The 24,492-nt window shown below is 39.4% G+C and overlaps 1 protein-coding gene across 4 annotated transcripts in view; it reads left to right on the top strand.

Annotated features, from left to right (window-relative positions):
* The window catches only part of mtor (mechanistic target of rapamycin kinase), a 367,630-nt gene that overhangs the window by 284,095 nt on the left and 59,043 nt on the right, over window positions 1-24,492 (top strand). For all 4 annotated transcript variants that reach the window (XM_041205820.1, XM_041205819.1, XM_041205818.1 and 1 more), the window contains one exon: window positions 14,860-14,975. In XM_041205820.1, the coding sequence (XP_041061754.1) occupies window positions 14,860-14,975 (116 nt within the window). The remainder of the gene's footprint in view (window positions 1-14,859; window positions 14,976-24,492) is intronic.

The raw sequence follows: 24,492 nt of genomic DNA, 5'->3' as shown, positions 1-24,492 counted from the left end.
AAATTATTTGTGCAGCCTCACCATTCCATGTGTAAAGACGTTTTTTCTTGCTTCTAGTTCTCTTACATTTAATCTAGTATCCATGGTCACTCAACCTAAACCCCTCAACTTAAGCCAAATATCTCTTACGATTGTACAGTATGATTCTCTATGTTCCCTTAATTTGTTGTCTCACATTAGTTCCAGTATTAGTGCTTCATACTATTATTCTGCAACTCAAATGCTCGCTACCAATACAGTTCATTTGAAAAGGCCTCAACCAATAAATTCACATGCTGCTTTTACCATTTTAATTGGGCACCCTATTCATTTAAAATGAGCCTTGCTTCTAGCACATCTCAAGTTTCACATTTCAAAGCTTCAAAAGTATTGGTAAAGAATGGTTAGTTCAAAGCTAGTTTCTTTTGACCAGGACCTGAAAATATATAAGCACCCACCAATTTCCATCACCAAGTCTTAGACTCTAATTGATGTCAGGGCTTAAAGCAACTACACTTTGTGGCCATTAAAGGGCCATAAGAACAAGTTAAATGGCGCTATACCTGACAGCAGAATAACACAATAACTTGCATTTATAATTCCTTTAATGTAGCAAAACATCCCAAGGCATTTGGCAGAAATCACAAAAATAGATGCTGAACCGCAGTAGGAGCTATTAGGAGACGTGTCCATCTGATATGTAGCCTGGCTTGTGCTTTTATGCAAAATGTACTAATTATTTTGAGGCAGGGTATTACCTGTTCTGAAAGAAAGTGATAGCAGTAAATAAGGATTGGGGCTGGTTGTCAAACCTGTGCATCAGTGATCTGCCAGTGAAGTCTGAATGACAATTTCCTAACTTGACAGCAGATTGTAACCTTTATAAAATTTTGCGAAGAGTTAAATCAGCTCTGTATTATGTGTTTTATTTTGCTGTAAATCAGAGCTTGGCGTGCAATGATTTGCATCTGCTCAGTTCATTTTAGCCATGTGCTTGCAAATTGTGTAGGTTTTTTTGGAAATTTGACTGGCTGTACTTCCAATGATTGCATATTTTTTCTCCTTTTTCTAAATTATTCTGTTGATATCGAAGCACCAATCAGCACTTTGCTAAATTATTGCTGTTAAAATTAAACACCTAATTCAGACTATTGGTAAACGGCAACACCGTAGATAAAAACAGGCCAGGTCATCTTCAATCATTTCCTTTTTTTCCTTGCTGTTCATATCCTACTGTGTGTTGCAATGATTCTACCATCATGCTGTCCCAGAAAACAAAACTAGTCTAGCTCCTTTCCAGCACACATTCCAACTCACTCTGTCCTCTGAAACTTCATCTTTCATGACCGTTTCGTTTCTTAATTGGGCATCATGCTTGCTAGGCCAGCATTTATTTCCCATCTCTAATTGTCCTTGAGAAGGTGTTTGTGAGCTGCCTTTTTGAATCGCTGCAGTCCTTGTAGTACATCCACTGTGCTGTTGGGGAGGGAACTCCAGCATTTTGACCCAGCTAGCATGGGGGCCAGGAGGAGCAGTTGGAAATTTAGTTGGAATTGGAATAAGGGAGCAGGAGGTGAACCTGGAGTGAAATAAGTCAGACTGGGTAAATATGGCAGATTTCTTAAAGGACACCAGTGAACCAAATGGGTTTTCAGTTTCACATTCACCACGACTGATGCTAGCTTTGCACGCCCTCACCCCGACTCCCGTGTGCCCTGACCCCAACCCCCGCATGCCCTATCCAGATTTATTTAATTAATTGAACTTAAATTCCCCCAGCTGCTGTAGTGGGTTTTGAACTTATTTCTCTGGAGCATTAGTCCATTGGCTGTGTTCACCTACTCATCAGCTTCTTAAACCACTATAGGAAGAATGTTGGGACAATAGAGAAGCAACTGCATAGGTTTACTAGAATGTTGCCTGGTATAATACAAAGAAAGACAAATTGGGACTGTTTTCATTGCAGTTGTGCAAATTATGGGCATTTTAATGGAGATGTTTAAAACTAGCTGTACTGTAGATATAAGATTCAGGGTAAAGAATTTAAGACTGAGAGCAGTAGAAATATTTTTGCTAGGTTACACTACCAATATTAGTAATTGAAGGAGACACCATGTCAACACTTAATAGGTTTGGTAGATGGTTCGTCAAAATAATGGAATGTGGGAAAAGAATGAGCACAAGGCATCAGGACTTCTGCTCATAATTTGAATAATCATGAACACGAACTGGTTGCGTTGAATGGCTTGCTTCCATGTTGTAATTTCTATATAATTTAAATGGGCTGGAGGGCACCACCGTGACCGCAGGATTAGAAGACACCAGTGTGAACTCAGGCCTACACAAAACTAGTGAGGAACTAAAGGCTACCAGTGTACAATTATTGAGCCTCAAATGAGACTATGTATCAAAAGAAATGGTTATTATTAATTTGTTAACAAAATAGTAGATATGAACATACAAATTAGGAGCAGGTGTAGGTCATTCCGCCCCTTTAGCCTGCTCTGCCAGTTGATAAGATCATGGCTGATCTGATTGTGGCCTCAACTCTACTTTCCTGTCTACCCCCTATAACCTTTGGCTCCCTTGTTAATCAAAAACCTGTGTGATTCAGCCTTAAAAATATTCAATGACTGTCTCCACTGCTGTCTGGAGAAGAGAATTCCATGTACTAATGACCTTCTGAGAGAAAAAACATCTCATCTCCGTGTTAAATAACCCCTTATTTTTAAACTATATCCCCTAGTTCTAGTATCTCCCACAAGGGATAATATCCTCTCGACATCCATCCTGTCAGGCCCCCTCAGGATCTTATATGTTTCATTAAGATCTCCTATCATTCTTCTAAACTCCAGTGGATACAGGTCCAATCTATCTAACCTTTCCTCATAAGATGCAGAATAAACTCAAAGTAGAAGCAGCAAGATATGAATTGTTTGCCTTCCTTTTTTTTGGAAAAAAAGGGTTGATATCTGGTTAACAGAGTTGAACTAAATTGTAATTTTCATCAAACACTCTGGGGACTGTATCCTGAACTATTGGGACCAGGAAATTGCTGTACCATGGAAAATAACCCAAGATGAGTAAGGTTTGACAAACAGCTATTCTATTTTCTGTGATTATATTTGTTAATTGCTTTACATCAAGGGTGGAGACTATTCTAGGACAAATTATGCATGACACTTTAGTTGAGGCAGTGGGGAGGGGGTGGGCTTATGGGCTTGACAGGCTTGACGGGCCAGATGGCCTCGTCTTGGAAGCCAAACTAAATCCCCCAGAATCTCCTCTCAAATGTCTTAGCTACTTCATGCATAAACAGTAGCATGAAATTGCTAAACAGACATTGTTACCACATTAAACTCTGCATTAATTGGTTACAGTTTATTACTGGAGTGTTTCTGTCAAGGCTACATGGCTATATCTTGTGCCAAGTTCCGTTCACCTATCACTTTGTTCTCACTGATTTACATTGGCTCCTAGTCTAACAACATCTTGATTTAAAATTTTCATCCTTGTGTTGAAATCTCTCCATGCCCTCGCCTCTCTTTACCTCTGTAACTTTTGCCAGACCTTTAACCCCCTGAGAACCCTCTTTTTCCAACTCCAGCTTCTTGCATCCCCCACTTCCAGCACCTCATCACTATAGGCATGCCTTCATCCATCTAGGCCCTAAACTCTGTAATTCCCCCACTCCCTCAAACATCTGCAATACTTGACCTCTCTTCCCTTAAGATCCTCTTTAAAACTGCCCTCTGTGACTAAGCTCATCCTAATGTCTCTTTCTTTGGATTGGTGTCAGTTTTTGTCACGTTACATTGCTGAAATGTGCCTTGAGATGTTTACCAATGTTAGAGTGCAAGTTGTTGTTTTTGAGTTAAATAAATCATCTTTCTTTTTAAAGAGAACATGACCTTGCTTGAATGCTTGAAACTCCAGGGAGGATGAGCGAACTGACCACCGCACCCGTGGTACAGGGAGCCATTCAAGTTGGGGGAGGAAATAGGAACATAGTAGCGGTAGGGAACAGTGTAATTATGGGGATAGATACTGTTCTGTGCAGCCAAGCATGAGTCCCGAAGGCTGTTGCCTGCCCAGTGCCAGGGTTAAGGAAGACATCTCAAGGCTGGAGAGGAACTTGGAGTGGGAGAGGAGGGATCCAGTTGTTGCCATCCATGTTAGTACCAAAGACATTCATAAGACTAGAAAGGAAGTTCTGTTGAAAGAATTTGAACAGTTAGGAGCTAAATGAAAAAATGGAACCCCCAGGGTAATAATCTTGGGATTACTACCTGAGCCATGGGCAAACTGGCATAGGGTAAATAAAGTCAAGGGGTTAAATGCATGGCTCAAAGATTGGTGTTGGAGGAATGGGTTTCAGTTCATGGGACACTGGCACCAATGCTGGGGTAGAAGGGAGCTGTACCGTTGGGACGGGCTTCACCTGAACCATGCTGGGACCAATGTCCTGGCGAATTTAATAACTATGGCTGTAGAGACTGCTTTAAACTAAATAGAGAGGGGGAGGGTTCTGGAGAGGGAATACATAGGCTTACAAAGCAAAAGGGTATGGCAGCATTGCAGGGCAGCTATTTAGGTAATGATTCCTAGAGTGTGACAGGAAGGGACAGTGTGTCCAAACATAAAAAAAAGCAGCAAATAGCATCAGAGGTGGGAAAAAAATAGTTAAAAGGCAAAATTAATGCCTTTTAATTAAATGCACGCAGTATTCGGAACAAGATAAATGAATGAACGGCAAAAATAAAGGTTAATGTGTATGATTATATAGCCATTACGGAGACATGGTTACAAGAAGGTCAAAGCTGGGAATTAAATAATCAGGGGTATGTCACTTTTCAAAAGGACAAGCAGGAAGGAAAGGATGGTGGGGTAGCCTTGTTAGTCCAAGATGGAATAAATACGATAGCAAGAAATGATCTTGGATCGGAAAATGTGGAATCCATATGTGGAGGTAAGAAATAACAAGGGGAAGAAGACATTGGTGAGAGTAGTCTATAGGCCCCCTAACAGTAGCTATACTGTAGGACAGAGGATAAATCAGGAGATAATGGGGGTATGTAAAAAAGGCAGTACATTAATCATGGGTGACTTTAATCTTTTTGTAGATTGGGGAAAATCAAATTGGCAGAGGTAGCCACGAGGAATAATTCATAGAGTATATTAAGACAGAGTCCTGGAACAATATGTTGTGGATCCAGCCAGGGATCAGGCTATTTTGGATCTGGTAATGTGTAATGAGGCAGGTTTAATAAATGATCTCAGTGTAAAAGATCCCCTAGGAAACAGTGACCATAACATGGTAGAATTTAGCATTCAGTTTGAGAGTGAGAAACTTGGGTTGGAAACAACTGTGCTAAACTTAAATAAGAGTAATTACAAAGGAATGAGGGTGGACTGGAAAAGGAGTTTTGCAGAAAAGACAGTTGATGAACAATGGAAGACGTTTAAGAAAATAGTACATGACTCACAACAGAGATGTATCTCAGTGAAGAAGAAGGATTCTAGGAATGGGATAAACCAACCATGGTTAGCCAGGGAAGTTAAGGATAGTGTTCAAATTGAAAGAAAAAACATACAATTTGGCAAAGATAAGTGGTAAGCCAGAGGAATGCGATAAAGTAAACTTTGAGGGTAAACTAACGAGTAATATAAAAAAGTACAGTAAGAGCTTCTTTAAATATATAAAAGGAAGAGAGAGGCCAAAGTGGCTTCTTAGAGAATGAAGCTGGGGAAATAATAACGGGGAACCAGGAAAGGGCAAAGGAATTGAATAAATACTTTTCATCAGTAGAAGATACTAAAGGCATTCCAAAACTACTAAATAATCAAGGGGCAAAAGTCAAGAGGTGGTGGGGGGAGGAAATAATACAATAACTATCACTAGAGAAAAACTAGGGAAACTAACGGGGCTAAAGGCTGATAGGTCCCCTGCACTTGATGGGTTGCATCCTATGACATGAAAGGAGGTAGCTACAGAGATATTGGATGCACTGGTAGAAATCTTCCAAGAATCCTTAGAATCTGGAAAAGTCCCAGAGGACTGGAAAACTGCCATTGTAACACCCTTATTCAAAAGAGATGGGAGACAAAAAAACAAGTAGCTATAGGCCAGTTAGCTTATTTAATATAGTTATTTAGTTTAGTATAAAACAGTATAAATTTCATCACATTTTTACTTCTCTTTAGCTCCTAAGAAGAGGTCATATGGACTCGACATGTTAACTCTGTTTTTCTCTCCACAGATGCTGTTACACCTGCTGAGTTTTTCCAGGATTTTCTGTTTTTGTTTCAGATTTCCTGCATCCGCAGTATTTTGCTTTTATCTTAGTACTCTCGCCAAATTTGCAGATGACACCAAAATAGCTGGGAAGACAAGTGGTGAGGATGACACAAAGTCTATAGAGGGATATAGACAGGTTAAGTGAGTGGGCATAAACTTGGCAGATGGAATATAATGTGGGAAAATGTGAGATTATGCACTTTGGCAGGCAGAATAGAGGAGCTGAATATTATTTAAATGGAGAAAGACTGCAGAGGGATTTGTGGGTCCTTGTGCATGAATCCCAAAAAGCTAACATGCAAGTTCAGCAGTAATAAGGAAAACAAATGAAATGTTGGCCTTTATTTCAAAAGGAATGGAGTATAAAAATAGGGAAGTCTTTCTAAAACTATACAACGCACTAGTTAGACCACACCAAGAATACTGTGAACAGTTTTGGTCCCCTTATCTAAGGAAAGATAAGCTGGCATTGGAGGCAGTCCAGAGAAGGTTCACTAGGTTGATCCCGGGTATGGACGGATTTTCTTATGAGGAGAAATTGAGTAGATTGGACCTGTACTCATTGGAGTTTAGAAGAATGAGAGGCTACCTTATTGAAACATAAGATTCTTAAGGGGCTTGACAGGATGGATCTTGAGAGGTTGTTTCCCCTTGTGGGAGAGTCTAGGAACAGAGGGCATAATCTCAGAGTAAGGGGTCACCCATTTAAGACAGAGATGAGGAGGAATTTCTTCACTCAGAGGGTAGTGAATCTGTGGAATTCTATATCACAGAGGGTTGTCGAGGGTAGGTCATTAAGTATATTCAAGGTGGAGATAGACAGATTTTTAATCAGTAAGGGTCTCAGGAGTTATGGGGAAAAGGCCGGAAAGTGGAATTGAGGATTATCAGATCAGCCATGATCTCATTGAATGGCAGAGCAGACTCGATGGGCCGAATGGCCTACTTCTGCTCCTACGTCTTATGGTCTTACTACGAATGGATTCCTTAAGAACGTGCACAACAGCTCCATTTGTTCCAAGTGAACAAAATTCCTAGTTTAATTTGTAACATCTAAAAAGCTTCATCAGTTGCACATCACAAATTATTGGCATTATTTAATTTTTGCTTTTTGCATTCCCCCTTTTGCACTTGAAACTGCGTCAGTCGCCTAAATCCAGAAATTAATGTTGGAAGTAATAGCAGTGGGTGCTTACTGTGCTCATGTGACATTCCACTGCTCACTGCTTTGTCAAAGGATGTTAACTCATTCAAAATAAGATAATGGATCAGGGAAAGTAGCTGACAAAGAATATCATACAGTTATATTAAAAGTGCTTCTCATATTGCTTCTATGTGCCAAATGTTTCAGGCACCTCTGCCTATTTGTGAGGATGAAAAATCAAAGGAAAAGCATCTTTGGGCATCACCTGACCACTCAACTCAACAGCCCACTTGTTAATTTAACGAGCTATAACTCCTGCACTCTTCCCATTGCTTCTACTGAACTGTGGACCAGCCAGAAGAAGGAAGCAGCTCCTGTGTGAGACAGACAGCTTTACAAAGCTCCTTATAACTGCAAACTATTCCATCCTGAAATATGACTTATGTCACCATAGACTAGCCACATTTTACTGATGTAAACCAGGCTCATTTTAGCATTAGATGCTGATTTAGCTGCATTGTCAATTCTTTATCCTTTCCTTCTCTGCCCCCTCCCCAATGAAAAAAAATTACAGAGTACTTTCTGAGTAAAAAGTTTGCTTTAAGCAGTTGATACGTTTATGTGACATGTGAGCTGGGCTTTTCATCCTGATAAAGAGATTATTGACAGCAGATCTCTCAGCGTGATATAAGATAATAAAGAATATAGGAAAGAAAAACCTAGTACACATGGATTAAATTTCCAGATAGACTAAAGCCTGGGCACCATTTAAGAAACAATAGACACTATTGATAGGCAGACTGCAAATTCTTTCCAGATAGATGAATTGAGTTTGGCCAAATGCTGTTCATCTGTATTTCCAGAGGTGCAAAGGAGGCACTTGAATAACCTATTATTTGGAACAAGTAAATAATTGCTGCTTTACCCAGTCTGCATGTATCAATTTTATTGGTGATATCGATGATATCACCAGGCCTCCATATGCATAATCCTTGGTGATAATTGTCTATGCCCACCATCATATTGGAACATTGATAGACCTAACGTGGGAAATGACAAGCAGGAAACAGATGGACAAATCTCTCAATTGAGTTTGGATCGTCATGTTTAACCTCTTTTTAAAGCAGCCTGTTGTGCCAAAAAATGCCAGGTTTTCTGTAAAGGGCAGTTTAAACCTGCAAACAGTTGCAATCCAGTCTCCCTTACAGATTTGATGGTTCCATTTCACTGATGATATTGTGAGTACACTGGTTGATATATTTGTTCATCACAAATTAAGAGTCTGTAAGTATTTCTACTTGGTGATAAAGTAGATAATGGGGCTTCTACAACAATTGGTTTTCTCATTAAGAAATGATGCTTCTTGCTGAAGTAGTGTGGAGAATTCATGAATCTGACTATCTTCATAATTGAGGCTACCTGCTCAACTGTCTCAAACCTTGTCCATTTCAGTAGATTGTAAACCAGTTGGCTTAACTCCATTATTACTCATACATAACTTAAAAAGCCTGCAATAATCATTATCGCCCTTTCTTTCTATTTCTGCTACCCACCCCACTACAAACTGCAATTTTGTGGTGGTTGTGACAATTCTGATTGGCCTACAAAATATATATAATGAAGAGTCAGCCTAGGCTCGTTTCCAGAACATAATTAAAGAAGGGTAAATTTCAGGTGCAATTATGAAAGTATTTTAGAACTGTAGAGTTATTATTACTATAGAATAGAGTATTATAGATGTTGACACAGAGCAGGAAATTATGCATTAATGAGCAGCTGCCATGGTTTTTAACTTTAATTGACATTTTTCTTTTGCCAACTTCATTTGCTTCTTTTACCTTTCAACAGAAATGCTGCGTGTTATTGTTGGAAACCGTAGAGCAGTGGCTAGTGTGATTGTTGCTAAGATTGCATTCAAACCTGATTTTGAAATGCAGGTTGCTGACTAATTTGTCTCTAGGACTGCACGGTGAGCTGAGGGGAGAAAACTGAAAGAGGTTTAAAAATATATATCTTTAAATTCTCTTCATGTCACAAAATCTTACAGCCCATACTGCTGTACCCTTTGAGATAATTAGTTTTATACCCCTATTCTTTATCCATAACTCATCAATTTCCTCCTGTTCAATTATTTATCTTAAAAAGGGATAGAATAATAAAGGAGATAGGAATGATAAATATAAAGCACATTAAGGGAAGCAGTGTCAGAGTGAGAGCAAAGAATTGAACAAGTGCAAAACAAGTTAGGATTTCAATTCTTTTTATTAACTAATCAACTAATGAAAGAGGAGGTAGTTGAGACATGGATGGGCTAACAATTTGATAGAGTTATTAGAAAGGTTGGCTTTACTAAGTTAATAAGTCCAGGTCTGGATGGCATACATCCGATGATACTGACTGAAATAAGGGTGGAAATTGAAAAGGAGTGGCCATAAACTTCCAATTGTCCCTCAAAACAAGTGTGGTGCCAGAGGACTGAGAACTGAAGTTACACCATTGTTCAAAAAAGGGATTAAGGGAAAACCCAGCACCTCCAGGCCAATTAGCTTAAACTCACTGGTGGGAAAGATGTTAGAAGTGATATTATGGGACAAAAATTAACAGTCACTTGGACAAGTGTGAACTAATCAAGGAAAGTCAGCTTGAATTTGTTAAAATCAAATCATATTTCACTAACTTGATTGAGTTTTTTGATGAGCCATCAGAGAGTTGATTATGGTAAAGTAATTGATGTGCAACTCTTTCGAGTACAAACACGTTTCCAACTGTTCCTATTCAGATGAAGTTACATTGTTTCATAGTTTGCCATTGTGAGATTTGAACTCTTGATCTTGGGATTACAAGCCCAGTACCATAACCACTTGGCTATTTAGGCCAAGCTCTGTTGGTGTAACTCTTTCGAGTACAAACACGTTTCCATCTGTTCCTATTCAGATGAAGTTACATTGTTTCATAGTTTGCCATTGTGAGATTTGAACTGTTGATCTTGGGGTTACAAGCCCAGTACCATAACCACTTGGCTATTTAGGCCAAGCCGTAATTGATGTTTAACTCTTTCGAGTACAAACCCGTTTCCATCTGTTCCTATTCAGATGAAGTTACATTGTTTCATAGTTTGCCATTGTGAGATTTGAACTCTTGATCTTGGGGGTACAAACCCAGTACCATAACCACTTGGCTATTTAGGCCAAGCATTTTTACAAACCCATTTCCATCTGTTTCAGATGAAGTTACATTGTTTCATAGTTTGCCATTGTGAGATTTGAACTCTTGACCTTAGGGTTACAAACCCAGTACCATAACCACTTGGCTATTTAGGCCAAGCCTAATTGATGTGTATGCGGGCTTTCAAAAGGCATTTGTTAACAAGCCACATAATGAGCTTATCAGCAAAGTTGAAACCCATGAAATAAATGACACAGTGGCAACATCAGTAAAAGTTGGGTGAGTGACAAGAAACAGTTTTTTTGGAGTGGAGGAAGTTTTATTGTGGGGTTCCCCAGGGGATCGGTGTTAGGACCTCTGCTCTTCTTGAAATATATTAATGACCTAGACTTGGATGAACAAGGCACAATTTCAAAATTTGCAGTTGACACAAAACTTGGAAGCATTATGAACTGTGAGGAGGATAGTGATAGATTTCAGGAGGACCTAGGCAGGGTGCTGGAATGGGTGGACATGTGGCAGACAAAATTTAATGCAGAGAAGCGTGAAGTGATACATTTTGGTAGGAAGAAAGCAGAGAGGCAACATAAAATAAAGGCCACAATTCTAAAGGGGCTGCTGGAACAGAGATCGGCAAGTATAAGTGCACAGATCATTGAAGGTGACAGGGCAGGTTGAGAAAGTCGTTAATAAGGCATATGGGATTCGTGCTTTATAAATAGAGGCATAGAGTACAAAAGTGAGGAAGTTATGATGGATCTTTCTAAGGCACTGGTTCAGCCTCAACTGGACTATTATGTCTGACCCTGGGCACTGCACTTTAGGAGGAATGTGAAAGCTCTAGAGAAGATACAGAAAAATTTGTGCAAATGGTTTCAGGAATGAGGAACTTCAATTACATGGATAGATTGAAGAACCTGGGGCAATTCTTCTTAGAGAAGAGAAGGTTGAGAGGAGATTTAATAGAAATAATCAAAATCATTAGGACTCTGATCAGAGTAGTTAGAGAGAAACAGTTCCCGTCGGCGAATCGGTTGAGAACCAGAGGCCTCACCAATTTAAGGGGAATAACAAAACATAACCAACAATGAGATACAGGAACAATTTTTATGTTGCAAATGGTTAGGATCTGGAATGAGTGTGAGGTTAGGTATATTCAATCATGGCTTTCAAAATGGAACTGGATAAGCAGCTGCAGAGAGAATTTGCAGTTAGGGAAAAGGGTGGGGAAGTGGGTTGAACTGATTTGCTGTTGCAGAGAGCCGACATGGATAGGACTCCTCAACCATAGCCATTCCATGAATCTACGATTTCTTGGGCAAGGAGTAGCATCCTCCATTTCTCTCAGCTTCCCTGGCTGATCCCTTTATCAGGCCTCCAACATTGTCATCTCTGATTGCAAAAATAGTTGCTCAAGATGTATGTCTAAGTGGTAGTACTGTAAAGCCAGAGTCAAAGGGCAAGATGAGTTTCTGCCACATTTGGAATAAAGTTTCTCATTACAAAAATGAGGGAATCTTGTTTTAATGTTAATTAGTGGGTGATTAATGACCTGCTAAAAACAAAATTTCAAAGTTGGATATTCCTGCAATTTTATTATCCAATTAATGAAGGAGAAAAACAAATGTTCTGCTCTGTTTGTTTGATGTCAATCTATCTTCACTGGTTCAGTTGCTGATGGCATTTTCAGAATATTAATTATTCCAATTATTGTTCGTAAATTACTAACTCTGGAGATATGTTGTGCAAACTTATTGGCATCAGTTACAGAGAAGTTTGTTTAAGTACAGGGAATAATTTGTGCGTACATTGACATTGTGGCAAAGGTTACATTTTTCCACTATACGCAGGAGACAATTTTATAAATAAATTGCTTTTATAGGGCAAGGAGTGCATAATAATATTAAAACAAAAGGAAGTGTTCAGTGAAGGGTTAATTACGAGAGACCCTACCCTAAAAGTATTTCGGTTGTGTTATTACGTTGTTTCCTCTATGAAAGCATAGCTTATTTAAGTATTGCTGAAAAGAGACTTATTTTTGCTGAAGCTTTTTGTCTTGCACTCATCAGGATAATTTGCAAGGATATCAAATGTAAAGTGAATAACAGTTTATACTATATGAGAAGAGACAACTGATTGGTTGGCAAGTGGACTCTGATGGAAGCATTGCCATGGGGAATGCACCAGTTGATGGTGACTGACCATTAACTATCAAGCATTGCTTGAAATTTAAACCACATAACTTGACCCTGGTCATGGCATTGCCCTGAGGAATGAACCAGCAAATGGCTGTCACTTTTTTTGTTTAGCTGAAACAGGCACAATGTGTGTATATGTTCGTTTTGCCTGCAAAAAATAGGGCCCTATGCATTAATATATGTAGCTTCCAGTACACACAAATGCACCACACTTCAAGCCCAACCGACAATCTTAAATTGGTTGTCAGCATAATTCTTAGTACGCTGAGGATTATTTAGCAAATGTTGCCCAGTTGAGGAATCGCATCTAATGTTTGACATTGTGTTTTGAGTTTTGCAAGCATGGGCTAGTTGGGTGCAGTTTGTACCTTGCCCGTTGCAAACAGTGGAAGGGACATGCTGTTTGATACGATCCGCCAGTCTTTGGGATATACTGCCTACATATCAACATCACATTGGCGCTGAAATTCATGTACCACGTTACCTATTTGTGTGGTAGGTAGAATGTGTTTTTGGCTTGATGGCAGCATTCTGGCAGTGGCAAATACCACTTATGTTGCTACTGCATCGTAGCAGCGTGAAACGGCTAGCTTCACCTGTTGCTCAAATTTTTGAGGTATCTTGTCCTTCCAGGGTAATCTGAGGTAGACTTGGCACTTTTCAGGGCCAAAAGTGACTGCGTTAGGCCCATTCTTGAGTTTGTGTGATATACAGCATGAAATGGCCTGATCATGGTAGCCGTTATCCCATGGGATGCCTTTGATATGCCCTATTTTAGCATCAAGCTTGCATGATGAGCAAATGGCTTGGGCCCTATTTATGAGGTTGCCGATAAGACCAATTTTAGAGTGTGTGGAATTGTAAGAACTGTCAGCCATTCACTGGTTCGTTCCTCAGGGCAATACCTTGACCAGAGTCAAGCTGCCCGGTTTAAATTGCAACCGATGTTTGGCAGTTAACTGCCAGTCATCATCAATTGGTGCATTCACCATGGCAACATCTCTACCAGAGTCCACTTGCCAACCAATCAGCATTGTCTTCTCATTAGTATAAATTGTTGTTCCCTTTACATTCGGTATTCTTGCAAATTGTCCTGATGAGTGCAAGATGAAAAGCTTTGACAAAAAATGTCATTTTTTTCATCAATACTCAAGTTCTGTATTACCAAATGACTATTCATAGCTTATTTAACAAAATGTCTTGTGGATGACAATGTGATGTTTACCTTCTGATGTAAGGTAACTTCTGATGTAGTGTAACTTAAGGCTCCCACTGAACCTTTTCATTTGGACTGTTCGCCTAGAATGTTTCTTAAACAGACCATTTTATATAATGCTCTCCATTTCCTCCTGGTTCATTTTTCTTTCTAATTTTCTATCAATTTTTTCTACCCATCCTTCTCTAAAATGCACGCTGGGTTTTCTCTCTGGTGCTTCACACAAGGGCCATTATCTCCAATGAATGTTGGCAGGTTATGAGACTGCAGGAGGCATCACAATTGAGCTTGATCTTGTCTCCCCAAGTAGTGTCCGCACAAATTTTGCAGGTAACTGAAAAACTTAGTAAAGAAAGGACTTCTGCAACCTGTTGGGAAAATAATGGAACTGTTATGGGTAAGGCAATTGCTGTTCATATTCACCACATTTGAGTAGCCTAGTTAGCAGCTGATTTGAGAATCTATTAATACTTACAAGAAAACAGTTTGAAAATGGTGATTTTCCACTTTGGACTAAACCTGATAAGCATATTTCAGCTTCTTACGTATTCCAGATTCTACTTGTTACCTTTTATTATCATTGTGTAGGGCATTATGAAAATGGATTGATAGGCCAATTGGCTCTGATTTTCATGTCAGTGGGAAATCAGCCGGTGATTATAGGCCATGTGGTTCATAATAAATAAGGCCATGAGTCAAAACTAAACCGGCGTTTGCAAAAGGAAGACGCTGCATGGTCAGATTTACATTTAAGCCAGTTTGCATGGGCGCTGGTGTGAAGACTCCATAGAGAGTACTCTTTCTTGAACTTAATTCTGTTCCTTTTGATAAATTCTGCATTATTTGTCCTTGATTTTAGATTGAGGCTTTCCAACACATGCAACATTTTGTCCAGAACATGCAACAGCAGGCTCAGCATGCCATAGCGGCAGAAGACCAGCAGCACAAACAGGAACTCCACAAACTCATGGCAAGGTCAGGAAATCATTGTATTCTAATTAATTTGCTCTTGCAATTTTTCCTTTGTCAATGTATAAGCTCATTATGTATAGTAATCTGGGTCTTACTACAGCCAACAAAATACACTTTATATTTGATCATAAACAAAAACAGAATTACCTGGAAAAACTCAGCAGGTCTGGCAGCATCGGCGGAGAAGAAAAGAGTTGACGTTTCGAGTCCTCATGACCCTTCGACAGAACTTGAGTTTGAGTCCAGGAAAGAGCTGAAATATAAGCTGGTTTAAGGTGTGTGTGTGGGGGGGCGGAGAGATAGAGAGACAGAGAGGTGGAGGGGGTTGGTGTGGTTGTAGGGAGAAACAAGCAGTGATAGAAGCAGATCATCAAAAGATGTCAACGACAATAGTACAATAGAACACATAGGTGTTAAAGTTGGTGATATTATCTAAAAGAATGTGCTAATTAAGAATGGATGGTAGGGCACTCAAGGTATAGCTCTAGTGGGTTTTTTTTTTAATAATGGAAATAGGTGGGAAAAGGAAAATCTTTATAATTTATTGGAAAAAAAAAAGAGAAGGGGGAAACAGAAAGGGGGTGGGGATGGGGGAGGGAGCTCACGACCTAAAGTTGTTGAATTCAATATTCAGTCCGGAAGGCTGTAAAGTCCCTAGTCGGAAGATGAGGTGTTGTTCCTCCAGTTTGCGTTGGGCTTCACTGGAACAATGCAGCAAGCCAAGGACAGACATGTGGGCAAGAGAGCAGGGTGGAGTGTTAAAATGGCAAGCGACAGGGAGGTTTGGGTCATTCTTGCGGATAGACCGCAGGTGTTCTGCAAAGCGGTCGCCCAGCTTACGTTTGGTCTCTCCAATGTAGAGGCGACCACATTGGGAGCAACGAATGCAGTAGACTAAGTTGGGGGAAATGCAAGTGAAATGCTGCTTCACTTGAAAGGAGTGTTTGGGTCCTTGGACGGTGAGGAGAGAGGAAGTGAAGGGGCAGGTGTTGCATCTTTTGCGTGGGCATGGGGTTGTGCCATAGGAGGGGGTTGAGGAGAGCTCTAGTGGGTTTTTTTTTAATAATGGAAATAGGTGGGAAAAGGAAAATCTTTATAATTTATTGGAAAAAAAAAGAGAAGGGGGAAACAGAAAGGGGGTGGGGATGGGGGAGGGGGAGCTCACGACCTAAAGTTGTTGAATTCAATATTCAGTCCGGAAGGCTGTAAAGTCCCTAGTCGGCACCTCTCTGTCTCTCTATCTCTCCGCCCCCCACACACACACCTTAAACCAGCTTATATTTCAGCTCTTTCCTGGACTCAAACTCAAGTTCTGTTGAAGGGTCATGAGGACTCGAAACGTCAACTCTTTTCTTCTCTGCCGATGCTGCCAGACCTGCTGAGTTTTTCCAGGTAATTCTGTTTTTGTTTTGGATTTCCAGCATCCGCAGTTTTTTTGTTTTTATATTTGATCATATTTGACACACGTCCTGCATGTCAGGAGTCAATTGTATGGCACTAATGTAACTCCACTTTTCGAATAACAGCTAAATCCTATAAGCATATTCCAGTTTTTGAAATACTCCAGATTCTATTTGTTAATTGTTGTCATCATTGTGGAAGGCATTTGTGAAAGTGGAATGATGGGCAAACTGGCTCAGAGGTTCATTTCCGTGGGAGATCAGCTTGTGATTACAAGCCACAAGGCTCATGATAAATAAAACCATGAATCAAAACTGAACTGGCATTTGCAAAAGGAAGACAATGCAGTAAAGGTGAATAGTATCCTCAGGGCTACAATGTCCCTTCCTGGCTGCCAGTCACCCCCCAGTCAGCACCCAGACTCATGTGGTATTAAGTAGTACAAACAAAAAAATGTCAGTTCAATTCCCACTCTGTGCTTTATTAATTAATCTCTTCCAGGGCAGCAGTTAGAGTACACATTTCACCTTAACGCTGCAAACCAGGAGAGGGAAAAACTAATAGTTCCTGGTTCTGATCATTCTCTAGCAACTCTTACTGAATATTGAACATACTATCCTTACCAATGTCCATGTATCAGGCTCAACCATAATATCCTACGTGATTGATTAGACTGCCCATGTTCGTTATTTGAGTTTATACTGAGTGTATAGAACACCTCATAGAAAGGTCCTGGCGGGCTTCAGACACCCAGGGAAATGTATCCCAGTTATAGCTAAAAATTTCAGGAATAGAGATGTGAATTAAGAAGGACAAACCAGAATAAATATGCACACAGGAAATAAATGAGTTGGGAAAACATAGTTTAGTAGAATGGGAGTAAATGTCAAGTAAGAAGTATGTAAAGAATTGCATCAGGCCATAGATTGTAATGTTCCAAATTATTTCTAGCACAATGTGTGAGCCCTTTAATATACAAAATGTAACGTGCTACTCTAAACCCATACATGTTTTATAAAGTGTTATTTCAGTGCACAATATCTCTTAAGATTGGTAAACAATGATGAGCATTGAGTTCTTGTATAATGATGTTCTGTTTAGTTATTCCAAATATGTAGTTGGAATGTGTGTGTTTCAATAGTTAAGCATCAAGTCAAATTGCTTTTATACTTTGTAGTTTCATAGCATAACGTAAATAATACTTTAGTGGAAGATTTACAGAGTGATAGTCTTGCCTTAACTGAGACGTTTTGTTCATTCATGCTTCCTTTAATAGTTTAGTTTTAAATGTCAGTTTTTAACCTAGAGCCTAGAAAGGCGACTTTTCCAGAAGCACTGATCACTTATTTTCAGCCTTGTTCTTTAGATAGTCAGGTGTTCCTTTGAATAAACCTGTGGCTTGAAGATTCAGGCAACTGAACTTTTTGTTCAGCTAAGCATAAGTATTATGACACAGCTGATGGTAAATGCTGAGCTGTTCAAATCCTAGAAGAAAACTTGAAACAACTATCATGAACAATTTTTACAATTTGTATGTTTCGAGATGCAGGCTTTGAATTAAGTTATAATAAGACCACTGAGTCTCAAGAGGTTTTCATAAAACTAAATTAAACATTTATTAGTTAAAAGATTGTAAGCACGTACATATTTCTATAAATTACTACTATAATAACTTCTAAAAATCCACTAATTAATCTGATTCCCAGTTATACCTCCGCTAGGGCAACAGTAAAACACACAGATTTAAACAGACCTCTGGCAAAGCACACCATGAACAGTTACATTCAGAATTAGTTTCTTTCAGTCCTGGGTCCTTGCAGACAGCGGCTTGAGGCTTACAGGCTGGAGGCTTTAGATCTTAGAATCCTTCTTCTTCTTTTACCAACCGTCTTCTCTTCCTTTGTACATATTTTCCTCTTTGAATGCAAATTCTCATTGTATCACTAAGCTTTTTTGAACTTTCCCTGTTCTAACAATAAAACCCTTTCATAGCACCAATTTTATTAGTTAGCTTTGGAAAGTATAAACACATTGGCTTCTTCTGTGTAGGTTAATAAACCATTCTTTTGAATGGTTTATTTAAAAATGCAAATTGTCCCCTTTACACTTCACCTTCTAACTTCCCTATGTTTGCCTAATTAACATTTCAAACCTACTGAGTCGTGGAGGTCTACAGCACAGAAAAGGCCCTTCCGGCCCATCGAGTCTGCGCCGGTCAAACAATTACCTAACTATTCTAATCCCATTTTCCAGCACTAGGCCCATAGCCTTGTATGCCATGCCATGGCATTGTAAGTGCACATTCAAATACTTCTTAAATGTTATGAGGGTTTCTGCCTCTACCACCCTTTCAGGCAGTGAGTTTCAGATTCCCACCAACCACTGGCTGGAAAAATTCTTCCTCACATCCCCTCTAAACCTCCTGCACCTTACCTTAAATCTATGCCCCCTGGTTATTGATCCCTCCACCAAGGGGAAAAGTTCCTTCCTGTCTACCCTATCTATGCCCCTCATAATTTTATACACCTCAATCATGTCCCCCCTCAATCTCCTCTGCTGCAGGGAAAATAACCCCAGTCTACCCAATCTCTCCTCATAAGTAAAACTCTCCAGCCCAGGCGATATCATGGTAAATCTCTCTAGTGCAATCACATCCTTCCTATAATGCAGATTCCAGAACTGCACACAATACTCTAGCTGTGGCCTAACCAGCGTTTTATACAGTTCCAGCATAACTTCCCTGCTCTTATATTCTATGCCTCGGCTAATAAAGGCAAGTATCCCATGTGCCTTCTTAATCACCTTATCTTCTCTTCTATATGTCAAAGCCTCTAGACCAGCTGGCTTTAATCCAATTAAGACACACAAACTTGGACTCAGACACCACTAGAACTCTATTTTAAAATAATTTCCAATAACATTATAGATATTATTATATCCTCTTGACGCAAGTCCTTTCAGATAAGTCCAAGCACTTGCACTTTTTCGCTTGACATCTTGGGAATCAACTGATGAAATGTCAACCAATTCTATTTTCATCCTGGACGTGTGCGAGAAACAAAAATTGGCAAGGGATTCTTAAGGAAGAAATAATGAGATCTGGGAATTCAATAAGAAGTACTTAAGGGATAATAGAAGAACATTGCTGTAGTTGGGGAAGCTTTGGTCATGAATTGCTCCGTCTTCCAAGTTAGATAGTCTGGTGTGGGTTGAAATTCTACTTGTAATGAAATGCACATATTTGTTGTCTGTGCCCTTCCCTCCCACTTCTCCCAAAAGTGTGATGGAATATTCTCCACTTGACTGGATGAGTGCAACTGCAACGATGCTGATGAAGCCTAACATCATTCAGGACACAGCAGCCCGCTTGATCAGCATCTCATTCACCTTAAACATTCATTCCTTCCACCATCGGGGCACAGTGGCGGCAGCAGTGTGCACCAACTTGTGAATACTCCTACAACAGCACCTTCTGAACCTGTGACCTCTACCACTTAAAAGAATGAGGCAAGGGAACACCACTACCTACAAGTTCCCCTCCAAGTCTCTCACCATCCTGATTTGGAAATGTATTGTCATCACTGGGTCAAAATCCTGGAATACCCACCCTAACACACCTAACAGTACTTTAGGTATACCCACGCCACATTGACCTCAGTGCTTCAACATGGTAATTCCCCACCACCACCTCAAGGGCAATAAGGATGGGCAGCAAATGCCGATTGATCTTGCCAACAATGCTCACATCCCATAAACAAATTTTTAAAAAATTGAAATTTGCACATCCAAACCCAATGATCTGTCACTGGATTGACTCAGTAAGCTACTGTGTACCTGGCAGAATCATTCAAAGTCAACAGAGAACAGAATTTGTGAAGGTAGATGAGTTAGCAGCTGTAATTTCATTTTCTTCAAATATCAAGCTGGTTATATTTACCTATCCATCCATTAGCCTATCCAATTAAAAGTTTCATATTTGCATGCTCAAAGAACAAAGTGCCCATTGTCTCCATAAGGCTTAAAGAATGCTGATTAGCTCAAATTTCATGTGCAGTCATCTGAAAGGCACATGCATGATAACCATGTTTTCCCAGCTTCCCAATCACATGTGACCCTGTCCCACCCTGTACTCCAGAATATCAATGGGCAGTGCCAGTGAAGATGATCTAGTTATGCAAGAAAAATGTATGGCAGATTCAGGAGCATACACTACAAAAGTGAAAGTATACATTATGCAACAACACATTTGTGTTGTCGCAAAGATTTTGACAATCAAACATTTAATTTACAATAACATTTCCATCTCTGTATGTACTTTCTTACAGCATTTTGACTTCCACAGCCTTCTCTTTCAGTGCTTTTCAGGGAAAGAATATATTTCATACCAGTATGCTGTACCCCTATATTTAAAGCCTGCCTGATGATTTGTCATTAATTTCACAGCTAGAATTACACATCAGTGTTACTGTATTGAATATTACTTCCAGCATCCAAGTGGTGTAGAAATAGAGAAGAAAAAAAGTGCTGGAAATACATTCAGGCAGCATCAAAGAAGGGTGAAACATATGGTTAACATTTCCAGTTGATGTCCTTTTGGTGCTGCCCAACCTGCTGAGCATTTCCAATGTTTTCTTTTCCGATTCATAGTATCTGCAATATTTTGTTTTGAGGTTTAGCATTAAGTGTTAGTTGGAGGTAACAATTTTTATCCAAGATTCTGCATTGCCAGCCTGTCGTGTTCTCCTTTAATTTTTTGGACCTAATCAGCTTCTTTATTCAAAAGCAGTAAAATGTGAAATGGAGACAATATTTGAAATATCCTGAAAATTTTCCAAGAGAGAAATTATTTTTTGAATGAGGTAATTTGTGTGTAATTATAACCCAGAGTTTCAATTTTTTCAATGTTTATCCCAAAGGAGGTTTATTGCATGCCTTGAAATATTTTGCTCTGAACATGTTGTGCAATATGTTTCTCGTAGAATAACTGCCTCTAAAGAATTTGATGGAAAATAAAATTGATTTGATTTTCAGTTTTCTTGCCCGATTGACAGGAAGATAGATTTACACTTAGATAACCTCACAGCTAAACGTCTCAAAGGCCTTAACATAAAATAAGTTACTTCAAAGTGCAATCATTTGTTATTTTATGGGTAAAATATATGAATTGCCTCATTTTGCTCAAGGTTCTTTATTCAACTTTGCCTCTTGTGTAGAAAGTGCCCTATTTGGTCAACAATTTATATGTCACTTTCAATGTCGTGAAGCATCCTAAAACACTTCACTAATATGAGAAGGGTTAGTCACTAAGCAGGAGTTAAAGATTATGGGGAGGTGCCAAAATTGAGGAATTACAGCAGAGAGAACAGACCATTCAGTCTAACTGTGTTTATAATGTATATGAGACTTCTCCAACTATAATTACATCCAAACTCCCTACCCTACCCCACTCCCATATCCTTCTATTTCCTTCCTCTTCATGTATGCATCAATGCTGCTCTTAAATGTGTCAGATCTATTTGCTTCAACCACTCCCATGTTGCAACAAGTTCCACATTCTCCATACTCTGGTGTTGCGAGGAGGCATTTGAAGATGGAGAGAGATGGTCATAAATCAGTTAAAAGCAGACACGTTTCTTAAGTGTCAGATTGGTTTTGCTGATGTGTAGTTTTTTTGTTATTTTATGCATGGCTATGTGTAAGAATAGGACTGTGTTTCAGATGAAGAGAAACCATGTCATATAGTCATGGACAAAATGGCCCTCTGAGTACTATGAATATTTGTAGGTTCACAAGTTATTCAAAATGTGAGTAAACGGTAAACTAGTGCACAATGTGTTCCATCTTAAAAGCTATACACTCTGCAGCTAATGGCTTTGTCGTTTTTGTTCTTGTGTTTATGACAATCTCTGCCCATGCTCAAGTTATGCCTACAGAGTTGACATTTGGCTCTTTGGCTCCCTGAACAATGCTGACACAGCAAATGCTATATATTTTTTTAATTCCTTCATGGGATGTGGGTGTCACTGGCTGGGCCAGCATTTATTGCCCATCCCTAATTGCCCAGGTTCATTTGCATTTGAGAGTCAACCACATTGCTGTGTGGTTGCCACATGTAATCCAGACTAGGTAGTCCCTAAAGGGCATTAGTGAACCAGATGGGTTTTTATAACAATTGGCAATGGTTTCATGGTCATCATCAGACTTTTAATTCCAGATTTTTATTGAATTCAAATTCCATCATCTGCCACTGGGGAATTTGAACCCGGGTCCCCTGGATTACCAGTCCAGTGACAATACCACTATGCCACCACCTCCCCAAAATTGTTGGAAGTATTGCATTTTGAATAAGCCAAAGACCCCAGCTACCTGGGCATAAAAGATCCCATGGTACTTATTTTGAAAAAGAGGAGGAGGGCTCTTGGTCTCCTGGCCAACTGACCTCCCTCCCCTAACACCACAAAAAGAGATTAACACTGTCATTGCTGTATGTGAGAATTTGTACATTGTGTACATAATACTCAGAGGGCCATTTTGTCCATGACTATATGACATGGTTTCTCTTCATCTGAAACACATTTGTACATTGGCTGGTGCATTTGCCTACAAAATAAGCAACTGCATTTTAAAATCAATAAATTGACAGTGAAATATTTAGTGATGCCCTGAGAACATGGGAGATGATAGGAAATGCATGTTTTGGTGGCAGTTCTCTTCCTGCTTCTGTCTGTTACCAATGACCCAATGGAAACTCTGTTCTAATTCCCTCTATTATTTAAAATTAACACACTATTTTGTTAAAATAGAGACAAAGTTATGCAGTACATTAAATATAGTTAACAGAAAGGGCTAACCTCGGGTGAGGGCTGAATCAGGTTCAGCTGTGATGCCCTCCATGGGAGAGTAGCCTGCTGACATTGACTGGGCTGTCATTGTCTGTGGAACCAGATATCAGCATAAACCACAGGCTTCAGGAGTGGGAGCATCAAGAATAGAAAAAAAAGGAAAATATTTAATTTTCTTTTGCTTGCTAAGTCCCACAAATTAATAGCAATGTGTTTATAGAGGTTATCAAAGCTCTACAGTATATTTTGTTTTCAGCTGAGGATAACCTTGTGCTTTTGTGCTCTCTACCATGAAGGTCAGAATGCCTTTTGCATCATGATGTATATTCAAGAGTGTAGAGTACACAAACACTGGCCCTTTCTCAATTTAAAGGAAAGCAAAACTAAAATTGAGGTTATGTGACATATGTCCCAGCATCCTAAACGGGTCAGCCCGAGCTCATTGAGAAATGTTTGGGGTTGTAATTTTGCACATTTATTATATAGAAATCCTGGCATAAGATATCTGCCTGATTTTGAGTTCACTTAACCAAAATCTACAAGGTATTCCAAAGCACAATCTTAATACAGACATAATTCAGGCTCCAGCTTCATACAAAACTGTATGTTCACTGCTTTTCTATCTTTATCATTAAGTTAAAGGGTTTTTTGTTTTGCTTTTTATGTTGGTCAGTGAACTACCAAGTTTCACTAAACATCACATTGAAATACTTTGGCCTGTATTTTAAATTCTTGCTTTGCTGCATGGAAATAAAATTAAAAATGCCTGCACTTACAATTTGTACATAGTTCCTCTCTGAATAATCACTGTTTGTCTTCTCTCTCTGCTATTTAAGCTCTGTATCCCTTGATACTCTTACCTAACTTAGCTTTGAAAGCTCCAATTGTCCTAGCATCAACAGCCTTTAGGGGCTGGAGAGTGGCAACTTTCTACTACCCTTTGTGTGAGAATGTGCATCTTTATTCTTCTGAACAGTCTAGCCCTAATTTTAAGATCACACCCGTGTGTTCTTGAGTTCCCCAGCAGAGGAAATAGTTTCTCCAAATCCACTCTGTTAAATGCTTTTAAAGTTTTTAACACAAAGTAGCAATCTGACATTGTAAGTTGGTCCCATTACAACTGAATTGTGTGAATAAATTGTTAAAATAACATTGCGACAGATGGAGCTAATACCTCATACAAAAAGACAACACCTCTGACAAATGCAGCACAGCTTCACAGCTCTTAACTGACAGTCTAGACTATGGTAAAATGCAAGAATGGGGCTTGAAACCCC

Source organism: Carcharodon carcharias, chromosome 15 (assembly GCF_017639515.1).
Source record: "Carcharodon carcharias isolate sCarCar2 chromosome 15, sCarCar2.pri, whole genome shotgun sequence".
NCBI classification, from domain to species: Eukaryota; Metazoa; Chordata; class Chondrichthyes; order Lamniformes; family Lamnidae; genus Carcharodon; species Carcharodon carcharias.
Note: the sequence above shows the minus strand (reverse complement) of the source record. Positions and strands in the feature narration are given on the sequence as shown.